Here is a 12571-nt window from a genome sequence, read left to right on the forward strand (position 1 = left end):
GATAAGTGGAAGAAAAGAAGCATGACCAGTTTTGTTAAATATCAACAAGTCCAGGGCTATTAATCTATGGCACACCCTTAGTCTTCCTCAAAACTACTAAAATGAAGAGGAACCAAAATATTTTTTGGGATGAGAAGGTAACATCTAGAAGGGAAAATCAAATTTAAAAACTCCAAAGCTTCTTTACTCATTCCCACTAAGTAGGATTTCCAAACTCTGAATTAGGCAGATTGAATCCAAACAAGAAATAAATACTTTTTTTCTTTAAACAGTTCACATTTATTATTGATAACAATAAAAAAATCTTTTAAAGACTATCAGTATCTTATTACCAAGAGTGAGGTAATATGTTTATAATCATTTACAGAATTTGATATGTGAATAATGAATTCAGAAAGAAGGGTAGGCTTAAGATACTAGTAATATAGGGGAGAAGCCAAAAGAATCATCGGTGCCAAAAGATGAGAGCAATAATAGTATCACACTTTGAGTGGAAAAAAAGAGGCAAAATAGCAAAATTATATATATAGACATATTGCAAACTAAATCTGGTTATGTTTGTCACATCGATCCTCTTAAAGGGAGAATGAGATCTTACTTTCCTCATGAATAAACTCTGTAAGCATTTGTGTAGTAATGGGCTCTGAGCTCTTAAAGACATATTAAATTCTCATAGAAAATAGACATGTCACTTTGAGCCAACTTAAAATGGCTACAATTCAAAAAGCTCTACAAACATCTCTGGGCAGATGCAGATTGTTGAGTGAAGCACTTTCATTGCAGCTGTCAGCAAAATCGCCATCTGAGACAAACATAAGGAGAGAAAGAAGAGAAGAGAGGACCACCTTCAAGTCCTTATAACTTGGAAAATAGGAAGCACTATCTGGAAGCAGCACAAATGCCACTGATTTGAACAACCCTTATCGTGTTTTCTGAAAACAAGATTGTGGTACCATTGTTAAGCTCATCCTATGAAAAACAACATAGATAATGTCTAGAAAGGCAGGCAATTGAAATAAAAGTCAAAGAACTCTTTTCGGAAATAAGCTAGGTTGGGAAGAACTTAATTAACTGGTGTCAGGAGGCTGGAATTTTTCAACCACCTGGTTCCTGCCTCCCTCAACTCTTGGCTCAAACACAACACCACACACCCACACCCACCCACACCCACACCCACCCACCCACCCACACACACCCACACCCACACACCCACCCACACCCACACACACACACACACACACACACATGGCAAAGCTCTGTGGCCACAAGGATAGCCCAATTGATGCCTTAAGAAATTTCTTTTTTTTTTTAAACAATTCACACATAATGGCCTTTTTGGTTTTGGCACAATTTCTATAAACAACACAAAAAGCATGCTTTCAAATTTCATTAATGAGGCTTCTCCAGTTTCTCTTTAGGACACATTTTTAAGTTACCTGCTTTTCCCCAAAACAGGATTAAAGATAAGGCAGGTTTTTTTTGTCCCTGGAAATTTAAGAGAAAAATTTAAAAGGCAAGTTAATTGCATGTTTTTATTTCTTCTACAGAGGATCCTGATATAATGTGAACTAAGCTTCTGTTATAAAGAAAAGGAAGATTCAGTTCTTGTGTACAAAGTAGGGCTTCTACAAAAGCCACTCTGCTGAAAAGTAAATGCTTATGGTAGCAACACAAAAGTAGGCTGTTAGTTGAGAAAGTCACAAAGTACTAGAAGAAGGAATGGCTGCTGGTGACATGCTATTTTCCAAATGAAATCTCCTTTAAGTTAATAAATATTTAGGTTCCAACAATCATGGTTTAGTACATTAAGTTTCAAGAATGTATTGTGGTATCAGGGATACACGGAGAGAAGCTACAAAAAGTTCAGGAGATAGTTTGGGCATTTACTGACTTAGATGTATCTCAGGTATGAAGAATAATTCTCAAGAGGGGAAAAGCTCAAACTGAAAATAAATGTAAATCTGATCCCTAACTTGAAGAACTAGGAAAGTATCAAACAAATATGTAGAGAAGGGTATGGAAAATGTAGTTTTACAAATACTAGAGCTTTTTTAAAATTAAATTCCCTTTCATTGACTTCAAGTCATGTAGAGCAGGGCTAGAAGTTTCTAATGGAGTTGTTTTGTTAATTATTCCAGATTTAATAAGAGGTTTCATGGAGGGAGAAGTGCCCAGTGAGTTGCCATTTTATATGCAGAGTATTTCAAAAGAATAGCAGGAAGAACATGAGAAGACAAAGATGGAATTTATGGGAGACAAGTTGGAAGGTTTCTGTTCTATATAGGAAGAAGGAACTGTTTAATTTATGAAGGATCTCATAGGAATTCATTCACTAATGCACCATGGTAGTTTGTTGGAAAAAAAATTTTTTTTTTGCATCAACACTTTAAATGGTCTACTTCTTAATCAGTGTATACAAACTATTCTTTTCAAGAAGAGCCCTTGTGCTTTAGTTTGATTTTGGGCACACTGTATATAAAATTTATGGCTACTGAGTTTAAAGCTAGGCTTAGAATTAAAACTACTATTCGAGATAGTTTCAGGCTCAAAACCACTACGCTTAAAATCTGAACCGCTATTTTTCTATCTAAGAGGATCTGAGAGGAATTTGCACAAATGTCACTGCAGAGTTTGCTGTAGTGCAGCTGGCTGTCACTGAGGAGGTCCTGCCATCTCATTTCATCTGTGCATTTTTCATTTGTGCTGCTGCACTACCTGGAAATCAGGGAACTGGAATGAGACTGGTTGGAAGAGGTTGTAGCAGCACTTAGCTGGGAGAAACCACTGTGACTTGATTCCAGGCTGGTCATAGAACCTCTGAAATTGAACAAATGGAAAGGAAGAAATTTTAAAGAGCTTTTTATGGTTCAGCAACGAAGATCTGTACAGTAAACCCAAATTCTCCCTTTTCCTACAATCATTTCTTTCAAAAATCTAATTAAAAACTTATCTCTAACAAAGCCTTCACTGAGCAATCTCACATAATATTAAAATACTTTTTCTAAAGTCATTTTTGTATTGTTTATTACATTCTCAACTATTAAACTTATAAACTACATGAGGTCACAATCTCTATTTTTTGTTTAAATTTTATCTCTAGCCTCCCCTCTACCCAATTGTCATTGCACACCTGTTCTCACAAGTACAAAACACACACACACACACGGCTTACTATAGATGTCTGTGTAGATGCTAAGAAAACTTTGCACAGTAAATATATACATAGCTAACACTTACAGAGTCCTTAAGAAAGTTTAAGATCATGAAGAATTAACTAAAATTCGAGGAATCCCTAAATATGAACTTTTTCAGTGCAATACAACACACAACATTTGTTGACACAAGAAGAGTATATACCTGAAATCCTCAGAACCAATCACTTCTGTATAATACATCACTTTACATTTATGAGAAGAAACTTGCAGAGATGCCAGTACATCATCCACTCTTGGCAAGCTGGTTGTGGCACAAGCTGGCATGCTGTGAAATTTCCACTGTAAGATATAGAAACCTGGCCATCTGGTCACATGTGAGCCCTAGAAGCCAATGAACATGAGAGTAGTTTCTATAGAGAATCTTAACTTCTTTATTTTCTTTCTTTGCCTTTGATTCATTCCACTAACCTTTTGCTTAAGACATATCATTTTGGTTTCACTCACAGATTTAAGGTAGCTTTCCCCCTTTGACGTACTTGCCCAGTTATGTCACTAGAGCATCAGAGTTAAGAAATATGTGAATAATACAACTGTTGCTTGCACTAACGCTTTATAGGAAAATCCTTTTTTGCTGTAAAACTGAAATGGGAAGCAGAATGACTATAGCTGAGTTGGTGAACTTATGGAGGGGGCTTTTCCCTTCCTCCTCTCTATGTGCACGTGAGGACATTCCTGACATCATCTACTCCTCTGCCCAGCAGCCTAATGGAAGCACTTCCTCCCTTCCCTGTCTGGGGTAAGGTGAGGGGGGGGCTCACATGTGGAGTGAGTGTTATAGTTTGGGTACTTGGTCTCTAAAAGGTTTGCCATCACTGGTCTATGGCATAGAACTGAAGGAATTCTACCAACTACCTACTGGTAAAGTTGTGACAAAAAAAAAAAAAAAAGCTTAGGTTTTGTATCTAGAGAAAGGAAGATATGTTTACCCTTAGTGGGAAAAACTTGAAAGTAGCAAAGTTAAGATCAACTTATGAAAGTACTAGAAGGACTATGATCCCAGTCAGTAAAATTAACTAAAACAAAAAATTGAATCAGTAATGCATTTTAAAATGTATTGCTATGCTTAATAATACTTAATAATTGTTCAATTCTGCTCTGGAATGATTTCCTAAGAAACAATGGAAAAAACTTTGGTCAAAAATATTTTAAAGTCTTTTGATGCCTAGTTATCAATGTATATGTGGTATTCCTAAATAATATGAGTTATTTTCTTGTGAATGGAGGTATGTGATACTAAAGCTAATGACTGATACATATTGTAAAAAGTATTTTTTTGGAAATGGGTAAATATTATTGATGTTGTGGTTTTGTTTTCTAAAAACCACTCCTATTCTTAGAGATCCAAATGCATATGGCAAACCTTTATAAAGTCCTTTATATAAACATGAAAAACACTGACCATCAGTTTGACCATGGGTTATAGTTTAATTTTAAATAATTAATAATTTATTCCATCAAAGAATAACACTGGAAATTGCCAGTTTCTACTGGCATAGGGAAAGGCAGCTTCTAAAGTTCTAAATAGAAACCTATACAAAATAGTTGAGACTTGTTTTCATCACATGCCTTCTCTGAGAAAGGCAACCCAGATGGTTTTTACCTGAACACTTTCTCCTTCTTTGCAAATGAGTGGGGACTCCACCATGCTATAGTCTCGTCCCAGCTGCCACACTTTGTCTATTAATTGCACATTATTTCCTACTGCAGAAGTAATGCTGTGAGCTCCCACAGAATCCTTTTTAGGAGGTTGTGGTGATCTCTTGGAGTGATAGATGTTAAAAACAATGTCACCTTTGCACACATCAAAATCCCAAGTGATCACAGAAGAGGCATCCACAATTTGAATAAGAATCTGTGAAGAACAAACATCAAATCAACAGATATTAGGCATGTCATTTGTACAATGTACTACTGTATTTGGGAGTTACAAAGAACCTTTCATGCCATTAAGAAGCTTATAATATTGATGGTAAGATGATAAAATGAAGTCTTTTGATCTTTTGGTTGTAATTTAAATATTAGTGTTACCTACATCAACTTAAACACTTTCTGAGATGGCTATTTACTGAATTTCTCTTCTTGCATAACATGTATTTAGTGTAATTTAAGGCATAGGAGACCAAACAGGAAGAAAACCCCTCCCATCCAAAAACTCTTCAATACAGCACAAAATATAAACCCATAATAATATATCTAATATCACTCCAGGCATTTTTACTAGTTGAAGAAAATTATTTTTGAGAGCCCTAAATCTGGTCATGTTTGAATATTTAAATCATTTGGAGAATAGAAGTTTTTACTGAGGCAGGGAAGAAGGTATTTTTGAAAACTAAGAGGAGGGATTTCCAAAAGACAAAGCCTATGGAGGAAAATAGGGTGGCCAAAACTGACTTTGCAATCTTTATGATTCTAGGTAGGGTTGCTGTCAGTTTAAGGGTAAGATAATATTACTAGTTTGGAAGGCTACATCTCCATTTCCCCAAATTTAGCTATTTACATCCTGTTACCTTATTATCCAATTACAACTTTTCCCTAGATGGGAACAAGAGAAGTAGTATTGGGGGAAAAGGCAAAAGAAAGATATGTCCCCAACCCCTTCCTTTTATTTTAATGAAGAATTTCATTTTTTTTCCAGACCACAATGATGAATTTCCTCAAGGGCTTTCTGTGTAGATAAAAAATTTAAGACATTTGAATCATATGAGATTTTACTTTTATGGAACTTGAAAGAAGGGAAAGACAACTTTAGGATGGGATGATTAGAGAAAAGCTCTTGGAAGAAATAGGATTTAAGAAAGACTTTGTAATATAAATGCGAACAAGAAGAAATGAGGAAAACATTCCAACCAGGGGAACAGCATAAGTAAAAGAATATTCTAGGAATAGTGAATAGTTCAGTAGGGTTGGTTTCAGTGATAGTTCAATAATTCCTTCCAATAATGAAGGCGATATCTTATCCATGTCCTCTCATCCTCTGTGACCTTGTCCTTATTCTCTTAATAAGTCTACCACATGGGGTGCTACTCATTATTGGAGGGGGAGGCCTTCCACCACTGGCATTATGTGAGTATCAATGGGGAAAGAAAGTTCCTCAATTCAACAAAAACCAATAAGCATTTGTTAAATGCACTCTGCTAGGTGCTAGAGACAAAGTGTGGAATTAAGACCCTATATCTAACTTATTTTGTAATGCTTCTAGAGAGCTTGGCAGCACTGTCCATGACTGGTGATTAAATTAGGGAGGGATTGCTAACATGAACTATGGAGAAAATGTGTCATCATGAGAAAGAATGCTTCCCCCTTAGGCAGGATTTTGGTGTAAAGCACCTACTCAACTTGTAGTATTTGTTTCTAGAATCTTACTATCAATTCAGTCACACATCAATCAACTATGTACATTTCTCTCTCCCAAACTTGTACTTTTTCCTGACCCACCAATCCCTGATGTCTTTTAATGAGGTACTTGCCTCTCCACCCAACTTATTCTTTGTCTTCTTAATCTAGTGGTAAAACTATAAATTGTCCAGTCATATTTCATTTGTTTAATGAAAATGATCATGAGATTTACTTCTGTGTCCATGGTCTGTTTCTTCTTTTGTAGACACGAATTTAAAAAATGCCATTGCTAAGCTAATTCAGAGAATTGGGTTAATTCTGTGATAAAAACAAAATGAAAAATGTTCAGTCTTAGCATGTAACTGGCTGTTCTAAGTTTGTGGGATTAATTCTAATAGTTGGAGAAGTCCTATTTATTCTTCAACATTTAGGACCAAATGCTCTCTAAATTGATAAATATTATCAACAGGCCACAAAGAGAGAAAAGAAAATTTTAATTTTCACTGCATATTCAGTGGTTTTCAGCAGAAGGCCTAAGTTAGAGTTGATCAGATCTTGGACAAATAGCAAACAAATGGAAGGAATGAGAATGCTGCTTCCAAAGGCCTATAAAGTAATGGTCCTCTTCCAGTCTTTATCCATACCAACACAAGCAACAGCAAGAGCTACAAGATAACATATCAACAGCAATAAGCAGAATTTTGTTTTTTTTGTTTTGTTTTTGCTCATGTGATAGACAAGTATTTTCCTGATGTAACTTCTTTCAGTCTCAACTTCCTTGATTGTCTCCTTCACCCTGAGGCATCTTCTAAGACAAGGTATTAAAAAGTCTCAGCTATATTCAATCTAAGCCTTTCAGACTTGGTGGGTGGTTGGCACATAAGTCACCAAACTCCGAGTTACTGACCCTTCATGTTTCTAGGTGGAGAAGAGGGAGGCCACATGCAGGGAAACTAAGTGCCACTGTAACCTTGCTGAATAAACTTGCTGTGTCAGGGCAAAGTAAACCTCCATTATTATATGTTCAATGACTCCCAAGTGCTTCATTTCATCCCAAAATTGAACCTAAATTAAAAATGTGCTGGTGGGAGAGCTACAACTATAATAACTCATACAGAGAATAGTATTTGCTTATAATATCACTTCTCATCAGCAATTCCACTTTTCAAGACTATATGGAGATTTAAGCGTGCTAATTAGCAACAACACCCTAGGTGACATTCTGGAATAGGCTCTCCTGAATTCATGATTGGTCTTTTGTAGCAATTTGGCATTGGTACATATTCAAGTCCCTCAACACCCTCAATGTAGATACTAAGTTTTTTGTTTGTTTTTATTATAAGAGTGGGGAAGTGAAAAGAAACTTATGATTTGTTATACCTTACTCAAAACTGTTATAAGACAACTTCAAAATTCTTTTAGGAGTCTTGAGGGTAAACTATACAATTTATTTTTTGCTTTGTTTTACTGGATAAATTGTATAATTTGCCCCAAAATGATGTATGGTTAGTGATCCTGGGAAATGACAGCTATCTCAGTTTGGGTGGTACCTGCTGAGTTCATATACTAATAATAATTCTAAAAATCATCTTGGAAGAAGCTATTGTAACCTTAGAAGGAGGGGTAGACATAGTAGCCAGAAAATCTGCAAAAATTACAAAGTGGGGGGGGGACTTATGAACTTACATGTGTCTACTTCAAAAGGTAAGCAAAAAAGTATAATAAACTATAATTAATACACATTTGCTTCAACTTTGGAATATGATGTCACACTGAAGGACACAGTTGTAATTTCAATATATAATAAATATTCATAATAATTATGATGATGGTTGATGCCTAGATCCATCATTTAGCCACACTTCTACAGATAAAAACTCATGTAGCAGTAGCATGTCAAACTATAAAAAAGGGTACAGCAGTCAAAATATGGCACTGACTAATGCAAAAGGTCACCTGAGACACTGGCTCACCTTTTTTTTTTCTGGTATATCTCTAACAATAGCCATTGTAACACATCTCTTGGTTAACAATGTATGACAAATCTACTCATATTCAACATTGAGAGGGGCCTTCAAATAATTCTTTGGAGACTGTAGTATTCTGGCATGAAACCATTGGGTATCACTACATCTCAAGTTTCTGATTTTGTCTTTGATGGGGAATTGAGAGAAGGAATGTGATAGAGCCTTTTGACAATCATGCAGGTAATGGACTGCTTTTCAGAATGTTTTTAAATGCATAAAACAAATTACATAGGATTACAAAGGACATTAACTTATTGAAATAGTTATAAAAATGTTTTTAAAGAACCCCTACACTAGAAGAATATTTTTGTTTCCTTTATTGGGTCTTCATTTTAGAAAGATTTTCTAGTTATTAAAAACACTGTAATTTTCTAAAAGTCATTTGGCAAATTTTGCCCTTTGTTACCAGTTGATCCTTACAGTTCAAGATACTGGACCAATTTTGAATTTTCCATTCAATTACATATAAGAGGAATTTTCTACATTTGGTATTCCTATGATGACATCTTGAACTCTTGGGTTTTTTTTTTTATTTCTTTTATAACACTTTTCAGTGTTCTAGGGTTTGATTCAATTAGCCCAATGTCATTCACAAATAGAAGATCATATCATCTATAAGGAATCTGTTATATCCATGTTAGTTTTCCATCTCAGTTATCCATGAAAGAGACCTTTGGCAAGCATACCTCTCACTACTTTTTGTCTTACTATAAGAGAATCATACACATTCTTTCTGCTGTTATATATTTCAAGAAATCTTTTATGGTTTTGATATCTGCATGGAAATCATTCCATTTTATAAATAGATAGTGGAAATAAATTAGGCCACACACTGGTGAGCCCCAAGTATGAGGCTAAGTAATTCAGATTTCATCCTGTGGGCAATGAGGAGTCACTGAAGGTTTTTGAGGAAAAGAGAGATATGACTAAAAAAAAGGCAGTGGTGTGACAATTAAAAGAATCTCTACAATGAATGACTTTCTCACTAAAAAAATTTACATTTTAACAAGAAATAATGTTCTTTCACACATGCAAGTTAAATAAGTCCTTTTTTATGGAATTAGGTCTGCTATTGTGTTGCTTTGTTTTTAAAAAGGACTATCACATGTATAATCAATATCAAATTGCTACTGTCTCAGGGAGGAGGAAGGGAAGGAAGAGGGAGTAAATGTTGCATTCAAAATGTTAGGAAAAGAATACCAAAAATATTTGCATATAAGTGAGAAAAAAATAAAATACTACTTAAAAAAAAAGAAACACGATAGTGCTTGACATACAGTAAGTACTTAATAAATGTTTATTGACATGACAAATTAAAAAGGTTATCTTTTGGGCAGATGAAAAGGTTACTTGGGTCAATGGTATTACTGATTTTTGTCTTTGGTTAGTTACCACTTTGGGATTTGCTTATTTTCCTTTAAATTAATTTCTTTAATTTTCCTTTTCAATGAACCACAGTAGATATACCCTTCTAGTGATGTTACTAAGTGATACAGAACAATCTTTAGGAAAATGTGCTTCCTATAACAGATTATAAGGGTCTATACTGGGACCTTTAAGACCCACTATGAAGACAAGAATCTTTCCTTTTTATCTGAAAGGGCTAGATAGTAATCATGTGATAATGTGTATAAATAATTATATTTAAGAATGACTGTCACCTTTTAAATGACTAATTTATTTAGTATTTAACATGCCACAGTCATCCTATAAATCTGATTCACACAAAAAAAAATGGAAGTCACTTAGATCACATAGCAATGGCATCAATTACCTTATAAAAGACACCCCCCCCCCCAAATTAAGTCCCTGATATGGACTGGATCTGACTCAAGCTAGTATTGACAGTTTAAGTATGATCTTGAAACAACATGAGACAAGTGTATAGATTATCCAATAGTAAACAAAAAGGAGATTTACACAGTTATAGCAAGAGAATGATATTCAACAAAGATAAAATGTGCACTGAGAACCCTGCAAGTTGATGTAGGTAAGCAAAACGTCCTTCTCTGCCAGCTAAGTGCCAGATATCTGGAAGCTCCTTAGTCAATTTGTACTTGGGAGACAAGAAAGTTACATTCACAACATGAGCCTCCAATTCCCCTTGTGCCCAAGTCTCACAGATGGTTTCAATACTTTTAAGGAAAAAATAGTCTAATATGCACAGGGCTGGGAAAATTATTTCCACCACATACATCTATTTTCTACCTATTATTCAATCCCATAACAGTACAATTATGCTAGTGACATGCTATAAAAAGTATAATACAAACTGTATCAGGGGAAAAGTGTGTAAAGGGAAATCTTGTGCCTTTGAATTACATTTTCTAGAAGCCCACTGACTTCCTGTCATTATGTGATGACATAGACAGAGGATAGAGTGGTCTTCCATGGCTAGGTCTCTTTACTTCCTGGGTTGGGACATTGGTGGAGCAAGCTGTTTGAACAGGTAGATTAGCCATGGGCATATGATTTTATTTTGTTACCTTTTTATTGTTACTTCTAGTGATTATTAATAAATCTTACAAAATATAATATTTGAAGTTATTGTATACTAATTTTAATTTTTATAAAAGCTAACATATGGACAAAGAGTTTGTTTTACATATGTTTGTGCATACATACAATGTGGAAGATATCATCGCCAAATTCAATAAAGCTATAGCTAGGCCTCAACCTTGAGAAAGTGGCAGGGGATAGGCATCTTCAGCTTCTAGTTTTATGAATTTTATGAACTATACTAGGGAAAGGGCAAGCTTTCTATTTTAACAGCAAGGAAAGATATGTTTTTCTTTTCCCCCCATACTTTATTCCCTTGAATATATTCCTTTGCTGGATTAATAATATCTCAGTAAGAAAATGGAGTTAATTATTGTCTAAAATGGCTTTTCAGTCAACATTGCAGAATATATCTATTCTTCATTTCAAGGAATAATTGCACTTTTGTTATCATAAAGCTGTTCAGCTGAGTCTTCCATCCTAACTGCCCTTATTAGGTCAATATACTAATGAAATTTTTTTCTCTTTCTTCCTCCTAAAGCCCAAACAGCAGTTAATTAAGACTTATGCTGAGGTGGTCAATACCTCATGTGGCGCTCCTTTGAAAACACTTGCAGATTGGTAAATGGTTTCAGTCCAGAGTTTTAGGTCTTCATTTTCTAGCTCCTCTGCAGTCCTGTACAGAGATTTGGGAACTAGCCCACCCTCTGGCACTTCACACTAGAAATATAAATAAACCAAATAAAGCTGGATAAACATATATTAATCTTTTGAAAAACAATCATACTGGTAAATATTATACCCTGATATGCTTTACTCATGATGATTAGAAAAAGGAAAACATTAACCTTGAAGCAAAATATTTTTTGAAATCAAGTAAAATATTCTACAAATTACCTTTAATCTAAATGAGAACAAGTTAAAACCAAACAAGTAATTTGCCAAACTTGAATTTACAAAGTACCTCACTCAATTACTTTGGTACTTTTGTTCAACTGTAAAAGTAGTATAATAATTATGGAAAGGAGAAATTTTTATTCTCAATGAATTATAGGCACAATAAAAATGATATTAGAACTCTTTGCATTGTACTAATAAATTGGGGAAAAAAATTCAAAAACCATAACTTCAGGCCTGACCATTAAGTCAAAAGGCTACACTGTAACAACTATGAAAAGGAAAAGATATTTGTTCCTTTGATTTTGCTTAGTAAAGGAAGCTGAATTCAGAAACTTCACATTTTATACATTTCTCCAGTTATTCATTTATTTGTTTTAAGACCCTTATTTTCTACTTTAGAATCAATACTATGTATTGGTTCCAAGGCAGAAGAGTGGTAAAGGCTAGGAATGAGGGTTAAGTGACTTGCCCAGGGTCACACAGCTAGGACGTGCCTGAGACCAGATTTGAAACTAGGATCTCCCATCTGTAGGCCTGGCTCTCAATCCACTGAGCTACCCAGCTTCCCCCTCTCCAGTGATTTATTGATTTCAA

At 34.8% G+C, this 12571-nt stretch overlaps 1 protein-coding gene across 8 annotated transcripts in view; it reads right to left on the minus strand.

The window, feature by feature from the left end:
• Window positions 1–255: 255 nt before the first annotated feature.
• SEC14L1 (SEC14 like lipid binding 1) overlaps window positions 256–12571 on the minus strand; it is an 81883-nt gene continuing 69567 nt past the window's right edge. For 4 of the 8 annotated variants that reach the window (XM_016430748.2, XM_016430749.2, XM_007482969.2 and 1 more), the window contains exons 13-17: window positions 11663–11797; window positions 4816–5067; window positions 3358–3536; window positions 2716–2817; window positions 256–1485 (exon numbers count right to left, since the gene is read on the minus strand). In XM_016430748.2, coding sequence (XP_016286234.1) covers window positions 1458–1485; window positions 2716–2817; window positions 3358–3536; window positions 4816–5067; window positions 11663–11797 — 696 coding nt within the window. In that variant the 3' untranslated portion in view covers window positions 256–1457. Of the gene's footprint in view, window positions 2818–3357; window positions 3537–4815; window positions 5068–11662; window positions 11798–12571 lie in introns of all 8 variants that reach the window. The other 4 variants (XM_007482964.3, XR_008915859.1, XM_007482965.3 and 1 more) reach the window with 4 other exon arrangements.

The sequence above is a fragment of the Monodelphis domestica genome, chromosome 2, assembly GCF_027887165.1.
Source record: "Monodelphis domestica isolate mMonDom1 chromosome 2, mMonDom1.pri, whole genome shotgun sequence".
In the NCBI taxonomy this organism is placed as follows: Eukaryota; Metazoa; Chordata; class Mammalia; order Didelphimorphia; family Didelphidae; genus Monodelphis; species Monodelphis domestica.